At 40.3% G+C, this 23,287-nt stretch overlaps 1 protein-coding gene across 2 annotated transcripts in view; it reads left to right on the top strand.

Annotated features, from left to right (window-relative positions):
- Window positions 1-23,287, top strand: part of gabrb4 (gamma-aminobutyric acid type A receptor subunit beta4) — a 93,856-nt gene that overhangs the window by 53,095 nt on the left and 17,474 nt on the right. For both annotated transcript variants that reach the window (XM_088320713.1, XM_088320711.1), the window contains exons 3-6: window positions 5,868-5,935; window positions 7,214-7,434; window positions 16,714-16,796; window positions 22,554-22,691. In XM_088320713.1, the coding sequence (XP_088176839.1) occupies window positions 5,868-5,935; window positions 7,214-7,434; window positions 16,714-16,796; window positions 22,554-22,691 (510 nt within the window). The remainder of the gene's footprint in view (window positions 1-5,867; window positions 5,936-7,213; window positions 7,435-16,713; window positions 16,797-22,553; window positions 22,692-23,287) is intronic.

The raw sequence follows: 23,287 nt of genomic DNA, 5'->3' as shown, positions 1-23,287 counted from the left end.
TGTTCCTCCCCACAATTATTTGAATATGTTGCAAAATATCTGGCTTGTTTGCTGTAAAGCAGCGATGTTATTGAAATAATACAACACTTTGAAATGGAAAATCCTATTAACACAACATGAGAGGACACCTCTGAACCAGACACAGATTGAGCTAATTTCTGCTTGAAGTTAGGCAATGAATTTTTGTTTGTGTTTTTTGCTGCGCATGTCTCTGTTGGTATAATTTTAATTTCTTATATATATTTGATTCCAGGCTAGCTCCCTGTAAGATGTGGGGCTGCCGATGTCTTTCTTGTTTTGTTTGCTCCTGCTGGTTTTGCTGTGTTTCTTGGTTTGTTTATTCCTGGCTTGCCACGTTTCGTTGTAGAACCCAGTTAACGTGTGTTACCATGTGTTTTTAAATATACTGCCTTTAATAGATAAACATAAATATAAATATAAAATGTACTGCTTTTCATATATAAATATAATATAATACAAACATAAAATAGGACAAATATAAAATTACTGCCTTTCATTGTGTCGTATCAATATTGCATCCATCTACGACACAACGCCTAGGCATTCACCACAAAAACACTCGTAACCTCTTTAACTAATTGAAACTTAAAACAATATGACGACTGTCTTGCTAGGGTGCTGGTGTTCCTCCTTTGATGTCACACCTCAGGATTGCAAAGACAAGACATGCATTCTTCAAAACACATTATATTGGAAACTAATTAGAATACACTGATGTCATTTTATAGATGTTATGACAGAACATTGTACTATTTCCTTACATTGTGCACGTTTAAGAATTTGGTAATGCCTTTAATGATCAATGGTGTCAGATATGCACCGCCAGTTTTTTTAGCCAAACTCGTAACATTTCCAATTTGACGGACAAACGGCAACCGCATTAGCGTCAATCGACAGCTGGCGACAGATCTTATCACAGTCGGGCTGACGTTGCAAGTGTAGGAGTTTTGTGAGTTTCGTGCGTTTCTGTGCATTTTTGAGCTTTTGTACTTTGTGTGCGTTTTGTGCGTTTTGTGCAATCCGTGCGTTTAGTGCGTTTAGTGCGTTTTTGTGTGTTTTTTGCGTTCCCTGCCTTTCGTGCGTTTCGTGCCTTTAGTGCTTTTGTGCTTTGTATGCGTATTGTGCGTTTTGTGCATTTCGTGCGTTTTGTGCAATTCGTGCGTTTAGTGCGTTTTTGTGTGTTTTTTGCGTTTCCTGCCTTTCGTGCGTTTCGTGCGTTTCGTGCCTTTAGTGCTTTTGTGGTTTGTATGCGTATTGTGCGTTTTGTGCGTTTTGTGCATTTTGTGCATTTTGTGCGTTTTGTGCGTTTTGTGCGTTTTGTATGTTTTGTATGTTTTCTCCGTTTTGTGCCTTTCGTGCGTTTCGTGTGTTTTCTGGGTTTCGTGCGTTTTGTACATTTTGTGCATCTTGTGCTTTTAGTTCATTTTGTGTTTTTTGTGTGTCTTTTGAGCGTTTTGTGCGTTCTCTGCGTTCCTGGTGTTTTGTGTCTTTCGTGCGCTTCGTGCGTTTAATGTGTTTCGTGCGTTTTGTGGATTTTGTGCATTTTGTGCGTTTTGTACATTTTGTGCATTTTGTGCGTTTCCTGCGTTTCCTGCGTTTACTGCGTTTCGTTCTTTTCGTGCGTTTCGTGAGTTTTGCCCATTTTGTCCGTTTCATGCATTTTGTGCGATTTGTGCGATTTGTGCGTCTCGTGCGTTCTGTGCTTTTTGTGCGTTTCGTGCGTTTTGTGCGTTTCTGCGTCGGTTTTGTACACTGGAGTTTCCGTGTAAGGGCACAACCCATGGCAGACTATTTTAGGTGTTTAAAGTATAATAAGGGAACGTTACGAAAGCGTCGATGTGGTGTGCAATTCCATTTTAACTGTAGTGGATCTGCTGTGGTGTGGTAGAATTGTAAAGCTCCAACAAGAATTCTATTGGGACCTCTCATACAATTAAAACTGGGCGATATTCAGAAATTCAAATCCAAGTAAATACAGGGAAATGAAATGAAATGAAATGAAATGAAATTATCTGCATTTCTATAGCGCTTTTCAAGTCAATGACTTCCCAAAGCGCTTTACATTGTGCTTCACATTTCCCAATAGCGGCCGTGATCTGTGCAGCCATGTAAGGCGCTAACCTGCTTATTGGGGGTATTGGGGGTTCAGTGTCTTACCCAAGGACACTTCGGCATGTAACACGGACAAGCCAGGATTCGAACTGGGATCCTTTAATCCTAAAACAGGGCAGTATCGATTAATACCGATACAATCCCGATAAATTTAATCAACGAATTTAAACCCCCCTTGAGTTAGTTTATGTTTACGATAAACACAGCACATTGATTGTTTTAAATAAGACAATGCAAATTTTAACAGGGGCAGCATGGCAGTGCAGTGGTTAGCGCGTGTGTGGCACAGTTCTAAGGTCTTGGGAACCTCCTGTGTGGGTTCAAATCCAGCTACCGGACTTACTCTGCAAAGTTTGTATGTTCTCCCCGTGCTTGCGTGGGTTTCCTCCGGGCACTCCGGTTTCCTTCCACATTCCAAAGACATGCATTTCAGGTGGATTGGCCGGTCCAAATTGTCCCTAGGTGTGAATGAGCAAGCGAGTTGTCTGTCCCTGTGTGTCCTGCGATTGGTTGGCAACCAGTTCAGGGTGTCCCCTGCCCACTGCCCGATGATTGCTGGGATGGGCTCCAGCACCCCGCGGCCCTACTGAGGATAAGCGGTGCAGCTAATGAGATGATATGAGAGACATTTTAACGGTATAAAAAACAAATATAGATATTTCTATTACAACTGTTTCAGAATAAAAGTCAAGAGAGTCAAACCAAATAAAGCAGACAAACAACAATGTCAATTATACCTTGCATTGCACCATATTTTAAAAAATAGTTCAGATAAAGCAAACAGTGTAAACAATACAATGAAAAAAATCAGTAGGGGGCTGCACATTTCACACATAGGCCTTCAGTAATGGCATTTAATGATGTGTTATTCACAAACTATGAGTTGGCCTATCTTGGAAGTGAGAGCGAGAAGAGCCGGCTCCCCACCAGTCAGTCCCTTCAAGACATTTTTTTTTCTTGTGATTGATCAACATGGACGTTTTTGTTTCAGGGATTCTGTGTTGGAGACTTTAAATTTGTTGTGTATAAAAAAGATTACATTTTTTTTGTATCTATCTTTTTGTATACATCTGTGAATATCTTAAATTATGTTTTCAGTGTTTTTCAAGGATCATGTGTTATACATAACATTATTGTATTTCATAGCTTGTTGGTTGTTGCACTGAAAAGTCATTGTTCTTAATAAACATTTTGCTGTGTGATTTTCAAAGATTCTGAGTTTCTTTACAATAAAGCTGATTAGTATAAAAACAGTTTAAAGTTTGAATGAGTTCAAAGTACACTGTAGAGTGACACAATAATTGCAAGTAATTGAATAGAATAATGGTATTTAGACATTGGTTCATTAACTCCCCCAGTTTATGTTTCCTAAAGCCTTCTATGAAGGCTCCCACTTTGCCAACTCAAAATCTGATTAGCTAAACCAACAGCATTATTTACATCTATGTTATGCTACAGGGGGGCCTTCATAGTTATTTGAGAAGGCCTCCAGGGACATTTTTGACTCTAGCAGCAAGTAATTGCGGATATATGATTGGTAAAATTCTTGAATATACTAGCACATTAATACGTATTCATTTACAAAATATATGTGACATCACATGACTGTGATATTGTTTTAGGCCAGCAGAAAGGGCGTTGCAGGCCCTGACGGTCCACCACTGAGCTAACGACAAGTGATTGACTTAAGTAGAACAACCTGCCACTGCATCGTTTATTCTCTAAAACAGTACTTTTGTTGTTTGCATTTAATAAGACTGTTTTTGAAATTTGTCATCAAATGAAGTTCTGGCAGATTTATTTTGGATAGAGCTGAACTAACAAAGCAAGAACGGGATCAAAATATGCAAGGCACTGGACTTGTCGTTCTCGCTTGCTCTTCCTCTCGCAAATAAATTTAGTTTGACGTCTCCTAGGAAAACCGTTACTGGTTGCCTTCTCAAAGCAAAGGAAAATAGCCCTACTTTCTCCTTCTGTTTTTTCTTTCTTTCAGTTTTGCAAAGAGATGGGTCAGGGAATGTGACAAAGCTCCAGGGCATTTTGAAACGGGTAGACAAGGGCCCGCTGGTGAAAGTAGGATTATAGGACATGAGACAACATGTCTTGTGTGATTAAGGCAGAATTTGTCAACTGCTCGCTAATTAAAATTAAAAGAGGCCCTGCTGATATTTCACTGGACTAGTATAGTTAGAAGAGAGGCCGTTTGAGAAGTAAATCATACATGCTCTCACATATAACATCATACTCTCACCAATGCACAACTATACTCGTGATGATTACTGATGCGGGGCACCTGTGGCTGCCCCGTTGGCGCCAACAGCCACAAACCCCGATTGGCTGTCGGACCCTTTTTAAACTCTCGTCTTCCAGTAAGAACCCATCAGATCGTCTGCGAACCTATGCTCCCAGCTAGGCAAGCTTTTGTACTCTCCAACTCTATCCTGCCCTGTTTTCTGTCTGATACCTGTTGCCGACCTCTTTTCTGGACCTGATTATGTTTTTGCTCCTTTGCTCCGGCCATCAACTTGTTTTTTCGCTGTCAACGACTACCTTCGCTTGACATGGAAGTGCCACTTCCGCATTCCTGATATCTGCTACCCGTGACCGACAATCATTGGGTTGTGGATGCAAGTCCTGTTCACCTTCTTAATAAAAAACGAGTAAAACAAACGCAATTGGGTCCCGTCTATGTTCCTGTGTTGTGACAACACTCTCATACAGACACATTCATACCCATGCACAGACATTACTATACTATATATATATATATATATATATATATATATATATATATATATATATATATATATATATATATATATATATATATATATATATCATGTATGTACATATATCTCATGTATAAAATTAGTACTCACAGTATATAATCCATAGCAAATGTATAAGAAGTGTGTTTTTGTGTGTTTGAGAGGATAGTAGTATAAGTAAGAGAGTATACTCGTGTATGTTTGAGGGTATAGTAGTATGTATGTGCCAGTATAGTAGAGTGTGTATAAGTATAGGAATATGTGTGAGAAAGTAGAGTGTATAAGTAGTATGAGTTAGGTTATAGAAGTGTATATGAGAGTGTAGCAGTATTTGTGAGAGAGTATAGTAATATGTAAGAGACAGTATAGCAGTGTGTATGAGAGAGTACAGTAGTGTGCATGGGATTGTAGTAGTATGTTTTACAGAGAATATACTGTAGTAGTGTTTGTGCATGGGTATGATTGTGGCTGCATGAGAGTAAAATTGTGCACGTGTGAGAGCATGATGTTTATGTGAGAGCAAGTATGAATTAGCTTTCAAACAGCCGGTCATATATTTATATTCACTGACATCAATCAAAGCTTTTATTGTTGTTTGTGTTTGAAGCACATTGTATCATATTGACATGGCGTCATTTAGTTGGTCCTGATGATTACATTAAGACAGAAGTGTTGTTTTCACGCGTTGGTTGCATGCTAAGGGCAAATGGCTTCTTCATGTAAACTAACTTCTGAATATTTAAGAGGTCTTAAGTGTTCATAGTACATGTAAGCAACTCGCTGTACATAACTGTTTACAAGATGTACCGCAATCATGTAAATGAGGCCCTGGTTTGCTTTTGCTCCCGCGTAACAAGAATTTCTAGCATTCATATCAGCACGGGTGACTTTTCCGCTAGTTTGAAGCTACAGAGTAGCTCTATGACGTTCTGTTCTTTGACATGTGTTCTTTTTTTGTTTCCTCAGGTGCTCCGGTCATAGTCGGGATGAGCATCAACATCGCGAGCATCGATTCCATCTCAGAAGTAAACATGGTGAGTACCAGGATTTTGGATTCCAAACATCTGAGTGTAGAAGGCGAGTCGCCACCATTAGATCCAAATGACGGAAATGGACTGATTCTGCATCAAAAGACCAGAGAAATCTGCATGAATCCTACCGGATTTTGAGGTCTCAGATGTATTCTAGGACTAAACCGTTCTTATAGCAGCAGAATTTCAAAGTGAGAGCAACAAGAAAAAAATCCTCAGAAGAGAAGTGATCTTTTCTACTTGTGTAGCTGCTGTTTGGACTCAGTACATGCAACACCCTTGCAATTATATTGCGCTACAGTCACATGAGGACATTAAAACGTACATTCAACAATCAAAATAAAACAAACCAGGTCCAAAATAGACCAATCCACTACTTGCTGGGTTGTTGTGTACCAAATGGCCCATATTGTGAGTCACCTATTATCAGTGTTGGGCACGTTTCCTCAAAAAAATGTGTTATAGTTACTTCCTACTGTTTCCAAAAAGAAAGTAACTGAATTACTCTATAGCAAGGTAACTAGTTACCAGGGAAACTACCGTATTTTCTGCACTGTAAGGCGCACCGGGTTATAGGGCGCATCCCGAAAAAATAGTTTTTGGTCCTATATTTGACATACATAAGACGCACCGGATTATAAGGCGCTACAATGGGAACGTCGACTGCTTCCTCAGCGGTCCGGGCTGTTGGCGCCAATTAAGCAGTTGCCGGTGCTCTGAATCGGCAATCATGACACCTATGTACTTATTAATCATGCACCATCTGTGTAAAGAGCCCAATGGTTGTAGATGAATAAACACTGTAGCTCTTACTATCTTCTCAATTTACATGCCCTATAGTCCGGTGCACCTTGTGCATGAAAAATACTGTATACGACACAAGACTATTTTTGCGGGTTCCTACTCATAATAATATGCCTTATAGTGTTTAAAATACTGTATTTTTTTATCACATTATGAGCATTTAGTGACATATGTGTAATACTATTAGGCCCTTAATATTTCAAGTAATTCTAACACATAATACTGACAGCGGTAATTCAACAAATTACACATACGCTATCATAAAGCATGGTCAGGCAATGATAAGTTGGCTTACATTAAGGATCTGTACTGAACTGAAGTCATTTAATGACACTTGATAAATCCTCAGAGGATTTTGTGTAAGTGGCACCAAATTTAGGATTTTTTTAGAACCTAAAACTCGTTATGTGTACTTTTAATGGAGAAGACATTTTTGTGTGACAAATGTGTTGAAAACGATGTATCCCTTTTTCCTAGGACTATACCATCACGATGTATTTCCAGCAAAGTTGGCGAGATAAGCGCTTAGCCTACGGTGAACTGAACCTGAACTTGACTCTGGATAACCGTGTCGCGGATCAGCTTTGGCTCCCGGACACGTACTTCCTTAACGACAAGAAGTCCTTCCTTCATGGAGTGACGGTGAAAAACCGCATGATCCGACTTCACCCCGACGGGACCGTCTTGTACGGTCTAAGGTGAGAACGGCGTGGTCTCGTTCATGTTTGACATCGCCAAGGGGAAATTAAACCATCTGTTGACGATTGTGGCGGTAATCACCCCACAGACTTTTAAAATTCAAGCTTTTTTTTCGTAGGTTATTAGAATGCTGTGCTAAGACTAGATTCACGGTTCACTGTTCACGGATCCCTTAACCCACCTGGGGTGTTGGGTCACCACTTCCTCTGGTGTGTCTGTGCAAGTACAGCTTGGTAGCGCCCATCACTTTCCAGGCTGTTTTTTTGATAGTGGTTAGCTCCCCACATGATACAGATAGTACTGGTTTCCATGGATACCAGTAGCAGGAGAAGTCAAGTCAAGTCAAGTCATGTTTATTTGTATAGCCCTTAACCACAAGGAGTCTCAACAGGATGCACAGACCACAGATTCTTGTAAACTATAGACTAGTATTACACCTCCCTGATCTAAAACCTACATGAGGGCAAGGAAAAACACAAAAACCTTAACATGAGGAAAATGAAGAAACCTTGAGAAGGGACTGCCCATGAGGTAATCCCCCTTCCAGGATGACCAGGATATTACAACCTCTTTATCTAACTCAGATACAGTGCCTTCATCATTTGATCACCGTTATTGTTGGTGTAAAGCAGAGGTCCCCAAACTATTCCCTGTGAGGGCCACATGATTTTTCCCTTCTCTGATGAGTGGCCGGGGTCAATTTGTTCCAGAAAAAGTGTGAAAATTGCAAAAATTCTTAAATGTACAAAAGATTGTTTTACAGAAAGCCACATACAAATAACTCTTGTGATTTTTTTTACACACCAAAAGTCAGAAAATAGATAATAACATTGTTTTTGAAAAAAATAATAACCAAATAAGACTCTGTTGGTCCTTCACAGGAAATAAGTCAATGCAATACAAACTTTCTGTTTGTCCGTACACAGACTTAATAGGTCCAACTTCAGTTTAGTTGTCAATGCACTGGACCACCAGTGGTAGAGATGACATGTGAAAAGGCAGTGAATTTTATCTCATTAACATACTATGTTTAGACATGGTACCACAGATGAATGTTAGTTTTGTTGTACATTGGTTACAATGATATTCTATTCTTCAATCATATTCTGAGCATTGTAAATGACAAACATATGATGTGACATGGACAATAAACTTACATTCTGGTACCATGACTAAAGATGGTGTGATACTCAATGCCTTTTTATATGTCATCTATTTCACTGGTATTCAAGTAGTAAGAGTTCCCTGCCCTCAACCCAAACTTTTTTGGGGTTAAAAAAAAAGTGCCTCTGGTATTGTTTCGGGGGTGGGACTTAAAGTGGAGTTGGACGTAGTTTGGGGACTACTAGTGTAAAGCATCCTCTTGTTCCTCAGAGATGATGGTTTTTGACAATTACGGAAGGAAAAGAAGCTCGATTCTGTTCAGAAAATTTCGAGTAGGCCTGTTTTATTCACATTTACATTGTACAATAGCATCACTTGTGGCTTTCAAATTTTTGGTCGAACCATCCCTTGGTTTTAAAACTTTTTGCTCTAAAAATATTTTGCCCACTTTTGCTAAAATATAGATTACTTACTACGCAACACTGGCTTCTTTTGTTGAATATTCATGTGATGGGAATTTACCTGTCAAGAAAGTATTTTGTGCCTGTTGAAAATTACTGACAGTTTAGCTAGGTGTTGTTAAATAGTGGTGAATAATTATAACATGGAAGGGATTTTAAACATTGTCTTGTTTGAGTAAGTATTAAGCAGAATAGCAGATTTAAAGTTAAGACCTCTGGGGTTGAGTGAGTGTTGAATGTCCGTTTAAATACAAGTTATACCACGTGCACTGTTTTAAGACACAGCTTTTAAGCGAAGAAGAATTGAGAGTGACATCTAAAAGAAAAAGAAAGGCTGAAAAAAAATTCTGAGAGACACCTTCGGTGGTACAGAATCTGTTAGGGACATAAGGTTATTATTTTTTTCATAAAAACTGAATTTATTCTAATTATTTTCAATATGGGCGGCACAGGTAAGCATTTCCAAATCAAAGTTTTGAAGTTCTGGGTCCAACTATAGCCTCCCTGTGTGGAGTTTGCATGTTATCCCCATGCCTGTCTCTGTGTTCTCTGGACACTGCAGGTTGGTTGGTGGGTTAAAATGGTCCTTATGAATATATGATTGTGCAGATTGTCTGTCTCTTTGTGGCTCACGACTGTCTAGCAACCAGTAAGCTGGGATGAGTTCCTGCAACCTAGTAAGGATAAGCGGTATGGAAAATGCATGTATGAATATTTGATCCGTGTTTGGACTCTCTACATGACTTAATTTGTTCTGACAGTGAAAAAAAGGACTAAGACCTTTTTTTTTCGTCCCTGACCTTTTTGGACACTATAATCGTACCAACATAAAAGAACGGGTTGGCTAGGACCCAAATGACAACTTGGCAGCGCCAACTTCACTGACGGTTGCAAATATTGTCGAGGACATCAAAAAGTCATCTTGACCTACACCCTCTGTATTTTTGCATTTTACAGCCCTTAATACTTGCAGGACCATCCATCAATCTTATGTCCAGACCATTTATTCTCTTCAGGGTCAGAGGGAGGTGAAGCTTAACCAATATAGCTTTGTGTCTGAGTTCAGGTTCAGTATGTGTTAGTCCTTAGCCCTAAGTTGGGCAACTACAGACCTTGAAGGCCATAGTCGTATAGGTTTGACATCTATCCGTCCCTTCAATACACCTGATCTGACTCCAGTCTCCAGTGTTTGGTATCGATCCCGTCTGTCTCGTCCTGTCTGATACCATGCTACAATCTCCAGTATCGGGTATCGTTCCCGTCTATCTTGTACTGTTTGATGTCGAACTCCAGTCTCCAGTGTCTGGTATCGATCCTGTCTGTCTCGGTCTGTCTGATACCTTGCTACAATCTCCAGTATCGGTTATTGTTCCCCTCTATCTCGTCCTGTCTGATACCTTTTTACAATCTCCGGTATCCGGTATTGATCCCGCCTGTCTTATCCTGTCCGATATCTTTTGCCAATCTCCAGTTTCCGGTATCGATCCCATCTGTCTCGTCCTGTCTGATATCTGTCTCCAGTCTCATGTATCTGATATTGATCCCGTCTGTCCCGTCTTGTCCGGTATCAATCCCGTCCGTCCGGTATCTGCTCATGTAGCTGGTATCAATCGTGTCAATCCCGTCCTGTCCGGTATCGACCCCGTCTCTCCTGTATCTGCTCATGTATCTGGTATCGATCTTGTCGACCTCTGGCTTCCTGTTGTTCCCCGCCGGACTTCTACCTTACTTCTTCCTCCCAGCGATTGCTGAATCACTGCCATTTGTGTTAACATGCATGACTGCTCCATTCCCGTAAAAAAAAAGCTTGTGGGTCCTCCTCTTGTTCTGGTTCTGAAAATACGCCTGCTAATGAGCATAATCTTTATTTCACATCTATTGAAGAAAGAAATACCTCAAATCCGTGGGATCTTTGAGGACCAATATTTTGGAAGCCTTGTGTGATCAGTATTAATGTTTTGCTGTAATATTTGTGTTTGTGGGGAATTCAGGTTTGGATCATTGGAATAATGGTTTTCTTGCAACCCAGAGGGTGTGAATGCAATCCTAAACTATTGTGACCGCATCCAAGTGTTTTGGCGCAAGGTATTGAACTCAGCATTTCTTTTGATGCTGCTCTGAGGGCTTTTTCTAACATGGGGAAGAACTATATCTATTAAATAACATTTTCCTACTCACTGGTGCAGTGTTCTAGTTTGCTTGCTTGCTTCAATGCGTTTGGATTTAAACGTTCTGTGAGGAACCGGGTATTTTTAAAGCAGGATTGATTTGTTTTGCTTGATTCTTTTTTTCTTGTAAACTGCTGAGAAACAATAGCATCTCTTGGTCTTTTTATGCAACCACTGTTTGATACGATGGACTCCTGGATCCCATTGTGCCTAAATAGTCATTTTGGTGTCTCTAAAAAATTGTGTAGAACTAAATTTGGGTGGAGGGAGTCAGATCTGATTTGCACCCATATATATTAGACCCAGAAGTATTGGAAACATGGTTTATCTTTTTTTTTTATCCTGGCCCTGGATCTAATGCAACCGGACTTGGTGTTTGTCTTCTCGCATCTCACAGTATGTGAGCCTTAATGTGAGAAATGGATGGTACGCATGCTTGTTTAACACAGACAAAAAAGAATGCTGGAATAGGCCTGATCCAATGAGATGCAAAAAAAGACCCAGGAGCGTGCGTTGTAATCCATAGAATGCATTCAATGTGAGTCCATCACAAAATTACGATATGTGACTTTCCATAACAGAGACAACCTCTCTGAATCTTCATTCCAGTTTCATACTTTGCAAAAAACAAAGCAAGCAAAAAATCAGACATGATCTTCGCAAAATGGCATAAAAATCCAAAGGGTTTGTCATCTGGATTACTGTCCCTAGCTGCGGCACTTAGGGGCACCGGATTCCATCGGCCCCACAAAAATACTATCATGAGCTGCGAAAATTGGATCCGAGCCAAAAGAAAATAGGATTACACCTGCACTAGTACATCCGCTGATTGTACGCCGCCACAAACTAGAATCTCGTTGATATGGGTTCCGGGGTTGGCCTTTCCCAGGTGGTGCATCACAATGTTGGCTGTGGCATTGGAAGCATTTTTTTTAAACCACCAAATCACAAGCTAATGGATTGAGCAGAGGACTCCCTGATTTCGTAAACAGCCCTTGTATATGTTCTGCTATTGCCCAGGCGATCAAAACACATTGGTAGACTGTGTAGGTGTCAGAAGTGGTACTGGTGTATTTCACTGTCTGGAGTCCACCCCCGCAACAGAGTTACAACAAACACAGGCTAGCCAGCTGGTTTATTTTTGCCATCCGCATATCTTACCTCAGAATGCCGACGTGTATTAGAAATCCTGCTCATGTTTACAACAACGGCAATACATTCATGTCGGATTCCCCGTAAGAATGTCATCCATCTCTATCAGGACCATTTTCTGCCTTAACATCTACTGACTTCTATCAAACGTTGTAGGCATATTTGTGTACGCATAATTATTGCTAGTGCCTCCCAAACATTGATAGCATTAGCTACACAGCCAACCGAGTACTTACAGTATCAGAGCCTTTCTTGTTAAAAATCTGAGGCCCAACCTCAGCATGACCCTAGCTCCAGTGGCTCTCAAGTAAATTGAGTTTGAGACCCCTGACATACAACAAAATTGATATTGTGCATGTTTTTTTAAGCCAGACATACTTAAATTATCATGTGGTGTGTTTTGGGCAAGCGCAGCCTGGCAGTGCTCTTCCCTCTGCAGACCATTTTTTTGGGTAGGGGTTTGTTGATTGCACTGGTTTTATGGTTACGTGTAGCAGAAGAAGCCTCCAGATCTGACTTTGCATACTTCAAACATACAGAGATAACCCAACCCAACACTACACAAACATTCTTCATACTTAGAAAATATTTGAGTACCTTAAACATATCAAACCTAGACAAACTGAAACCACAAAAACGTTTTCTAGACTTACCAGAATGGTTGTAAACCTCAGCAGGAACTTAACACTAGCTTAGCGTTAGTGTCAGGTCATCATTAGTTTAGGGCAGGCGTCACCAAACTACAGTCCACAGGCCATATCCAGCCAATTAACGGATTAAATCCGGCCCATGAGATAATTCTTAGAGAAGTATAAGAAAAAAACAAGCTTCTTCTGGTCAAACGACCTGCGGTTTTATTATGTCCACAGCCAAGCGCCACTCCACCGATTGTAGCTGTATATGCTGGCTACCGTTTTTAGAACAGACATTTGTGCTACAGCCCATTCGGGTGTTGTTTGATTTGAATAAGAAGTCTTTGTTTAAGGCACTACGATTGGACTTACCTGGATTTCTTAGCCGGTGTCCCTGTATATCCCCATAAAAACTATATTTTTCCTTTCAAGGCCCACAATTTTATATCAATTTAATTTATCAAAATAATAAATTGTACTCAAAAAACACTTTTGAAGTACAGTAAGACCTTGGTTATCGCGGTCAATGGGGACCAAAACCTCCCGCGATAAGTGAAAATTCGCGAAGTAGCGGCACACCTAAAAAAACAAAAAAAAAAAACATTTTTTTTTTTTAATTATTATTTTTTAGACCCGGTTAATGGGGACCAAAACCACCCGCTAAAAGTGAAAATCTGCAAATTAGCGACGCCCCTTCAAAAAAAAAAAAAAAAAAAATCTCATCTCATGTCATTATCTGCACCGCTTATCCTTATTAGGGTCGCGGAGGGGCTGAAGCCCATCCCAGCCATCTCCGGGCAGTGGGAAGGGGACACCCTGAACTGGTTGCCAGCCAATCGCAGCAGCAAGTCAATCATTAGTTTTCGCAGCTTGCTGCGTTCTTCATCGACGCACGAGCCGAGTGATCCACCGCTAAGAGTCGTACAGCTGGGCGATTTTACGTCCGCCCGGGACGATCGGAGACAAATTCACGACAGGGTTTTTACTTGCGCCGCACCGCGGGTGCCGTTCGGTCGCTCCCGTGAGCGAGCCCCTAACCCGCGGCGCGGGTACTTTCGGGCGCGATACGCACGACACCGACACAGTTACGGGGTCCCGCGCACGTCCGCCGCCTTTCGCCCGCCGCGCGCGGACGGCCGCCTGTCTCGCGCCGCGCTACTGGGGTCGTCGGAGGAGAGGGCTTCCCCCCAGTTACGGGGGTAGCCCGATCACGCCCGCCGCCTTTTCTCGCGTCGCGCCGTGTGACACCGCGTGTGCCGAACTCGCTCCGTCGCGCGGCCCGGGAGTAAAAAAATATATATAAATATTTTTTTTTTCTTAACCATTACAGACCGCGAAGCTCTGAAGCCGCGAACGTCGAACCGCGAAGTAGCGAGGTCCCACAGAGTTTTCAATACGAAGGATTAAATTTAGTGCTTAAAAAGGCAGATATTACTTAATTAAAGTTTATATTTGTAAATTGATATTATTAATTGTATATTTTGTATGTTTCAAAACCAATTGGATGAAATGGTCCCTTCATAGATAAATAGACACATTTGTTCAGACCACCGTGGCCTCAACTCAAAAAGTTTGGAGACTCCTGGCTTAGGGTAAACTTAGCATTAGCTGTGCACTTTTACAAAGATTAAAAATGTTAAACTGAAACAAATTAACCCCACTCAAAACCTTCTCCAACCTTACAAAGACCTTTGTCTACACAGACAATCTCAACGTTAGCTTAACATTAGCATAGACTGGTGCCAACTTTGCCATTACCCAAATACAGGCCAGGAACTCTCAGTACTGGAGAAAGCTGCAGAGTTGCATCCTCAGGGGTGCCTCAACGACCCTTGCGGTTAAAGCATCCCTGAACTGTGATACCCAGATCAGAGCTCCCCTAAGCACATTTTAAACAGTTACTTCCAACCAAAACTTTTCTGTGTCTCGGCCCAACTCTAATAACACCGTGAGTCAGGAGAAGAATCCTAGTAAATGAAATGTGTGTGACCGGCGTGTGATATCTATTATTCACAATGACACTGAGCTGCATTTTGCTGCACAAGCGTTCTGCTGCTCAGGCTGCATTTGTTACCGTTCTGCTGTGCGACATCTCCCCGTCGACTTCACAGCAGTCCTTGCTGTACAGCGGGGCTACGCACCGCTGATACACTCCGAGAGGAGATAACATCAGCTCTTAATTACATTAATCGGAAAGGTCACTTGGCAATTAGACTTAGCGTGTGAAAAGTTGCAAACAAGCAACGTAGCCATTAATAATATTGGTTCAATTTGGTACGTTTTGTGACAAAGACTGCGTTCTACTGAAGCAAATGATATGGCTTTGTATCATACTGAGAAGACATATGCCTAAATACCAACACATTTGTCATGAGAAGACGTATGCCTGAATACCAACACATTTGTCATGATGATACTTGACGTTACAAAAGAGCATGTTCCTCAGGAACAAGTACTGCAACCATTATATAAAAATTTTGCAACTATAATGTCATTACTACACGGAATAATTCTGCCTCACTTGCATTTTTACATCCAAACCTCAAACTGCAATGGCAATGGGTGGACTTTATATCTAACTACAAAGTAGGCACTTATGGGGGCACCGTCTAAGACAAAGAGTACAAGAACGCCGAATTTATCCTCATGCAGATATTCTCCCTACCATTTACTATAAGGCGCGCCTGTTTATAAGGCGCACCCTCAAAATATCCCTTTGAGATTTTTTTCATAGTCGGTCAGTGAATACGTCTTCCTTTTACATCCTTAGGCATTTACTTACGTATCTTTAATGGAAACGTTTTAATGAATTATTTATTTATGTGTTTTTAACTTGAGATGGGCACCGTCAGGCTGTACTTCCTCAAGACCTACTACAGGAAGTGCCCTATGACCCAGGTGGTTAAGGGATCTGTCAACCGTGAACTTTATAAACTTTTTTTTTTCCGAATAACTTGTGGACTGTCAAAATTAAATCTTAAAAATCATCTTGCTGCTATATTGCACCATTGATTCAGGACACTATCCATTGTTCTACTTCGCATGCTATTTTGTCGTTGTCATGTGGACAGTATTGGGAAACATAAATGTGACATAAAACTGCTTTTATCTTCCTTCAGCATGTGGAGAAATAAGAGTTTGTCAGTGATAGTAAGCATCTTCTTCTGCCTTTTGCTGCTTTTGTGGGTCAAGAGCGATTTTTTGACATGATGGTTTTTGAAGAAACTGGAAATTGAAAAAGATTTGTGCGTACCTAATGTATGTTCATCAAGCTGTTTTACACATGTGTAATGTACGATATGACATTCAGAATTTTGGAACAAAATAGTTTTTCATCAGTGAATCAGATTATAGAGTGGGATGTCGCTGTACACCGAAAAACAACAGTGACCAGATGATGAAGGTGCTGTGTCAGATGCCCGTCAGAAGTCTCATCCTGCTACTGGTATCCATGAAAACCAGTATATTTTAAATGGGAGAGCCAACCCCTACCCAAAAAACTGACAGGAGGGGGATTGGCACCGCCAGGCTGTACTTGCCCTAGACACACCACAATAAGTGGTGCTCTGACGAGCCTGGTGGTTAAGGGTTCCGTGAACCGTGAACATCTTAGACAGTAAAGTTTTTACGCACAGGCACCACAAAAAGTAAACCACGATACAGTGAGGGATTATTATATACGCCTTGCAATTTGTGGGTCAATAATACGTCTTATCCCCATCCACGCACCCACCATCCCTACCCACCCATTCCTCCCACAGAATAACAACTACTGCTGCTTGTATGATGGACCTGAGGAGATACCCCTTGGATGAGCAGAACTGCACCCTGGAAATTGAAAGCTGTAAGTAAATGCCAACACCTTCCAAAAAATAAACACGATAGCTGCTGATGCCCTCGCCTTCAAATGATGAATTACGGCATGCTGTGTCAAGTAGATTTTTTTTGTGGTGGACTGAGCCGATATGGGATCTTATTTGTTGCCTGTTTGCAGGTTACGAAAGCAAAGTAAGCAAATACGGAATAGAACCTAGTCAGTCTCCACTTAACTGTCAAAACAAATACAAGTATAAAGTACTTGAGAATTTACCGCAGTCTGCCCGCTACTCTCACCCCTCAACCAAAACAAGTTCGATTTTTAATGAACTGGGAATAAAAAAAAAGTACGATGGGAGTAACATAAGCAGTGATCATAACTCGAAAGACAGCAATCTGTGCTGTCCTCAACTCATTTACTGCCACTGATAGCTATCGACGTCATTGACAACTAATTATTAATTGAAGGATGATAGTTAAGGACGCCCCCAACAGCGAAAGAGTTAATCGGAGCAGACCCGGTTTCCAGACCAGATACGTTAATCGTGAATTTATTTTAGAGTGTGACTGACAGCTGCCATTTAACCCATTCACTGCCACTAACAGCTATATACGTTATAGTTAAGGACGTCATCAGCAATGAAGGAAATAATCCGGGCAGACCTGGTTTCCGGCTCGAAAAGACCAGTTAAAATTAATAGTGAAGTTATCTTGTAGTGTGACTGACAGATATATTTAACCCATTCACTGCCACTTAACTGCGATGTAACCCATTGAAAGAGTTAATCGGAGCAAACCTGGTTTCTGGCTCGAAAAACCAGATAAGATAATAGTGAGGTTATTTTATAGTGTGACTGACATAATATACACATATCAATATAATTCCACTGCCACTGATGGCTATAGACATTGTTAGTATCTAACCACTCACTCCATGATGGTTAAGGACAACACCAGCAGTTGAAGAGTTAATTTTTATTCTGTATGAAAGGGGCAGTGTGTTATTTGCCAGCTACACATCGCTGTATTGTTTCATCAACCAAAACGTGTCCTGAAAAGCACAAAGGAGAATACCAAGTACTGGGACTCAAAAGTGACCAAACCATACTATTTTTTGTCATATTTTTTCCCAAACCTTCTGTTAGCCTTTTGTAAGCTTTTTTGTTTTTTACAGGTTCGTGTTGCCGCAGGATTGCGGGAACTTATGTCAACTCCCTCTTAGCTTAGACTCATGCTTCTATCACAACTGTTTCAGAACAATAGTCAAGTGGGTCTAACAAAAAAGCAGCAATTTAATGAAAATACAAACATAAAAAAAGTCAACATAACAACTATAATAAGTTTTATTGCAATATTTTAATGATTAATTCAGTGTTAATATTACAAAAATTGTCATGTATAAACTTTTAACAGTATCAAAATTAAATTACAAAAGTCAAGAAAAATTCAACCAGAAAAGCAGCAATGCAACAAACATGCAAATACTGTTTAACAACTTTAACAAGATAACTAAAATACCAAATTGTCCGGACTACAAGGCCCAACAACCCCAAATTTGGAAGAGATTTAAAAATGCACTTCATAATCTAGTGTGCTTTTATAGAGCCAGAAATACGGTAAATAAATTCGGCAAAGAATAATTTTTACAAAACACTTCTACGTATGGCAACCATTTATGAATGAATCGATATATTCTTTGTTGTAAACTCAGATTACCCAATATTTATGGTTTATGAAATATGTTATTTATATTGCTTTAACCGCATGTGCCTTTATAGTTTGATGCTCCCTATTTATGAAAAAAATATTTCACAAGGGGGTATTTTTAAGGTACGTCTTATATTCAGGTGCGCCTTATAGTCCAGAAAATACGGTACCTTTCATTGCACAAAATTTGATAAGAAAATCACTAGTGCAAATGAACTGGAACCACAACCGCATCAAATTTGAAAGTTATAATGTATGTATAATGTATGACTAACAGTATTTTAGTAATAGTTAAAATGGGAAGACAGTATCGATCTTAAGACAATAATATTGATTTGATCCAAGTACTCGCTCCGTATCAATTTTTGGATCGATCTGCCCATACTTTTTCTAATCGAATATTCCACGAATCAATACATCAGGGATTTTTTTCTATGTATGCTTATTGGGTTTTTGCTGCCAGCAGGAACGACGCAGTCTTATCGGTTTGATTGATGAGCTCATTCCCTGCCAGCCCTGTTAAAATGGATTTTTGACGTCTATAGCCGTCAATGGTGGAGAATGAGTTAGGCACCAGAAGCCTCTGGAGAGCCTGGGTGCTAATGACTACCATCCCTAAGTGGATTTAATGTCAAAAGTGTGGAAGTGACGCCAGTAGATGGTGAAATGTAGTGAAACCTTCGGCGCTGCGAGAAGTCGCGACGGTCCGTTGGCATAAATCCGTGATTGTGAGAGGCCGTTTGAGAAGTAAATCAAACTTGCTCTCACGTTCAACATCACACTCTCACAGATGCATAACTACACTCCTATACAGACAAGTCGTACCCATGCGCAAACACGACTATACAGTGCAACCTCGGTTCTCGACCATAATCCGTTCCAGAACCCTGTTCGAAAAGCGATTTGTTCGAACACAGACATCATTTTTCCCATTACAAATAATGTAAATAGTTTTAATCCGTTCCAACACCCTGAATATTTACCTTTGTTTACTTTTAAGACACATAAATGAAACCCAGGCTAATCGTACGTTCGCGTTAGCGTAATCTTCCGTACGAAATATTACGCTAACATGAACGTGTAAAAATTAAAAAAAGGATAAAGAATTATGAATAGGATTTTTTACCTTTGTGGTGGTCAGCAGAAGGCGCAGATGGACGGTGAGAGGGATGGAGGAGGAAGGAAAATGATTGTTTGGAAGGACAGTCCCCTTCCATAAAAACTTTGGGGAGCTCTTCTGTCTGAGGGGTGCTCACACGTTCAAATCTCTTTGCTACAGATGACTGGCTACAGGATGTTCTTTTCTCTTAAAATATCTATCCAACGACACTTGCTTCTGCCTTCTTTTTAGCACTTTTCAGAAGTGGTTCATGACAGTGCCATTAAAGTCATGATGACTCTGGTGGCTGCAGCTTCATCGGTGTGGTGTAATTCTGTAACTCGGCCCATTTGCTACACACTTGTTTAATCTCGGACGTCCCCTAGTGTATTGGATGTACAATTTCACCTGAGAAAATTAAAAGGATGTGAAAACATCCACCCCGGCGTTCGAACTCCGATTTTTTGACAGAACAGCGAAGCAAGAATTTCTCGAAATTTTTGGTCGGACTCCGATTTGTTCGAACTGAGAGGCGTTCAAAAACTGAGGTTCCACTGTACTCTCTCATACCCACTACTACACTCTCTCACACACAATGCTTTCCCCCACATACTACTAAACTCTCATACGCATACCTAAGACTTATAACATTGGTAAAATGGCGGCGCCCTCTGTTGGCTGCGGCTGCATCGGCTCGCTACAACGGGTCAGGTGTATCGACATTTCGTTCTGTGTACATTGTTACAAAGAATGACAATACAAAGGAAATTATTATTATTATTATTATATACTTCCACGAACGAACAACAGACTCTCTCACACACTATTATACACACTTACACTACTATAGTCCCCCCCACACACACCATTATGGACTCTTACATACTCCACTATACTCTTGCACACACACTACTATTGTTTCTCACATACCATTAAAATGACAATATTTATCAGGGTTTTTCACACCTCGTGGAACATCACCTTACCTATCCGTGTCGTTTTATTTTGTGTACTTTTCGTAACCATGGCAATGCACACTGACCGGTGTGTATATGAGTGAGTATATGTTGTACAGTATAACGTCAAACAGGAGTTGATCCTAGTATAGTAGTATGTATGAAAGAGTATGGTAGTACATGTGAGAGAGTAAAGTAGTATTTATGTGACAGAATGGTCGTGTGTGTGATTATGAGTGTATGGTAATATTTAAGTAAGAGTCGAATAGTGAGTGAATGAGAGTATAATAGTACGTGTAAAAGAGCATAATAGTGTGTGTATGAGAGTATAGAAGTATAACTGAGAGAGAAAAGTAGTCTATGTTTCGGAAAAAAGTAATATTTATGAGAGAGTACAGTAGTGTGTGTGTGCATCGTGCATGACTATATCTGGACCTTTCAAACGGCCTCTCTTACGCGATATATTTCGATTGCATCGCCCGCCCGCAGACAATCAGCATACTGGCCAAACGACACATGTTAATGAATATTCATGAATTGGGGTTGGGTGGGGGGCTGGCTGTATTGCTCGGATGGGTGTTATGACTTTTTTAAGCCCCATTAAGAGTTTTTGTGATCCAAAGTGTGCAGTGAAGTTTATATCTCGCGAGCTGACCTATTTCATTATTTCATTTCATAGTTGTAAATTTAGTTAAGAGCTGAGCCTATATGGTAGGGAGAATATCAGTGGGGAGTAATTCTTGAAATATGTGCTTAAGAGGATGACACCGTAACTGTATTGAGTTAAAAAGTACATGCAACGATAACAAATATTAATGGATGGCTTCACTTGCTGTTACCTTGCGAATACTATGACTAATTCTGTTGCCTGAGGCTAAGGTGTGTGCCAAATCAGAATTTTAGTAACGCCCTCTCATTGGACCGAATATAATTACCTGTTTGCTATTAAAAAAACAAACTCAAAACTTTAGTTATTTGGTTTAAAACTATAATATTGAATTTCTACAAACACAACATGGGGTTGTATTTTACAAAACCTTAATTAATTGTGACATTTGTCACGTAGCATGTGAAGTTTTTTAATTTGGAAAATCTCAACAATCTGGGCTATTCTATACCAAACAACCAAGACAGTTAACATATTTTCTGCACTATAAAGCGCACCCCAAAACATTGACTTTTTCGATTTTTATTTTCACAAGTAAGGCACAGCGGATAAGGGCAAAGGATTAATTAAAAAGTGAAGGCTTTGATTGCTCCAAAAATAATTAAGTACCATATTTGTTTATTGATCAGCCGAAACATATCGCTGATCGCAATTGGAAAAATTGGATACACCAGGAATCGAACCTAGGCAGTGATAGGGAAAGAACTGAATTCTACCCGAAAAAACAACTTGGGATACAGACAAAACATAAAAAGGCATTTTTAGGTTAGTTTTTTAGTCACGGTATCTATGTACCTATGATGCTATTATTAGACTGGGCAGTAAGGATATTATCAGGCATTACACCGGTCAATGGTACAGAAAAGTTTGGGGACCATTGAAATACAGTATTGTATCGCTGGCTCGCAAAGTCTTTGCGAAGCGCAATTGATTTAAAACTAAATCAAGACAAAGATATTGTAGGAAGCAATTTGGTCATCCTGAAAGATTATTATATATACTCATGCTCACAGGTATTAAACAGTGTTTGTCACTTACACTGCTTGGTTTGAGATTAGAAAGAGTGAAACGCATTTCTATACTCATTTTAATCACTTTACTTACTTGTACTTGATTCGGCTATCACTAGTAAACAGTTAAGCCTTCTTCACCTGTTGAATTAGTTGCATCCCGAAATTGGAATTTGAGGTTTTTGGGTGTGGCTTATAGTCCGAAAAATACAGTACATTCAATTGATCTAAGGAGTGATTTGGGCTATTTGGGCTCGTGGCCCTGACCTCACATCACTGATAAAATATATTTTTTTTTCCTTGTTATTGCTTGACCGTACCTTTTTTTTTTACCGCGGCATGACAGATGGATATACCACGGATGACATCGTGTTCTTCTGGCAAGGAGGCAACAGTGCCGTGACAGGGGTGGACAAGTTAGAGTTACCTCAGTTCTCCATCGTGGACATCCGCTTGGTCTCCAAGGAAGTAAGGTTTACAACAGGTAAGCCCCTTGACAATTTCATAAAATGACCACACTTAAGTGTCCGTTATGGCTGTGAATCAATAAAAGATGGTGGACGTGGCGCTAAAAAGTCCACACAAATATAGCCCGTGAAGGACATTCCGATGTCTTGCCGCTTGTTATTTTCCGGGACCAGACCGAGTATTAGGACTTTGAAAAAATAAAGCAATGCATTTGAGGACATTTATTACAAAGTTTCAAAACAAAGATAAAATCAGAGTGCACTCCGTACTACAGTAATTTATGGAGATTCGTTCTCCTACCAAAGGCAAGCAAGAATGTTTCTGCCCCTCTCTTTTAATGAGGAATAATTGGAAAAAGGGAACATACTGTCACAATTTGTCAATTGCCCTCACTTGTACTCACTCTTTCAGCCCCAGATGCCACTCGTTCCCTAATTAGCCCTTCTCCTATTCAAGCACGTCATTCTCGTTCACTCCTTGTCAGTCCATCAGCAAACCTCGCCACATGAAAGGCAAGCACTTTTTGACTCTGGCTCCGGTATGTCCCGACCTGTTCCTGTATCCTGCTTGATTCCGTCCTCTGTTGCCTGTTCCGATTTCCGATCACTCTTC

The sequence above is a fragment of the Urocampus carinirostris genome, chromosome 17, assembly GCF_059441175.1.
Source record: "Urocampus carinirostris isolate Australia breed hairy pipefish chromosome 17, RoL_Ucar_1.0, whole genome shotgun sequence".
Lineage (NCBI taxonomy): Eukaryota > Metazoa > Chordata > Actinopteri > Syngnathiformes > Syngnathidae > Urocampus > Urocampus carinirostris.
Note: the sequence above shows the minus strand (reverse complement) of the source record. Positions and strands in the feature narration are given on the sequence as shown.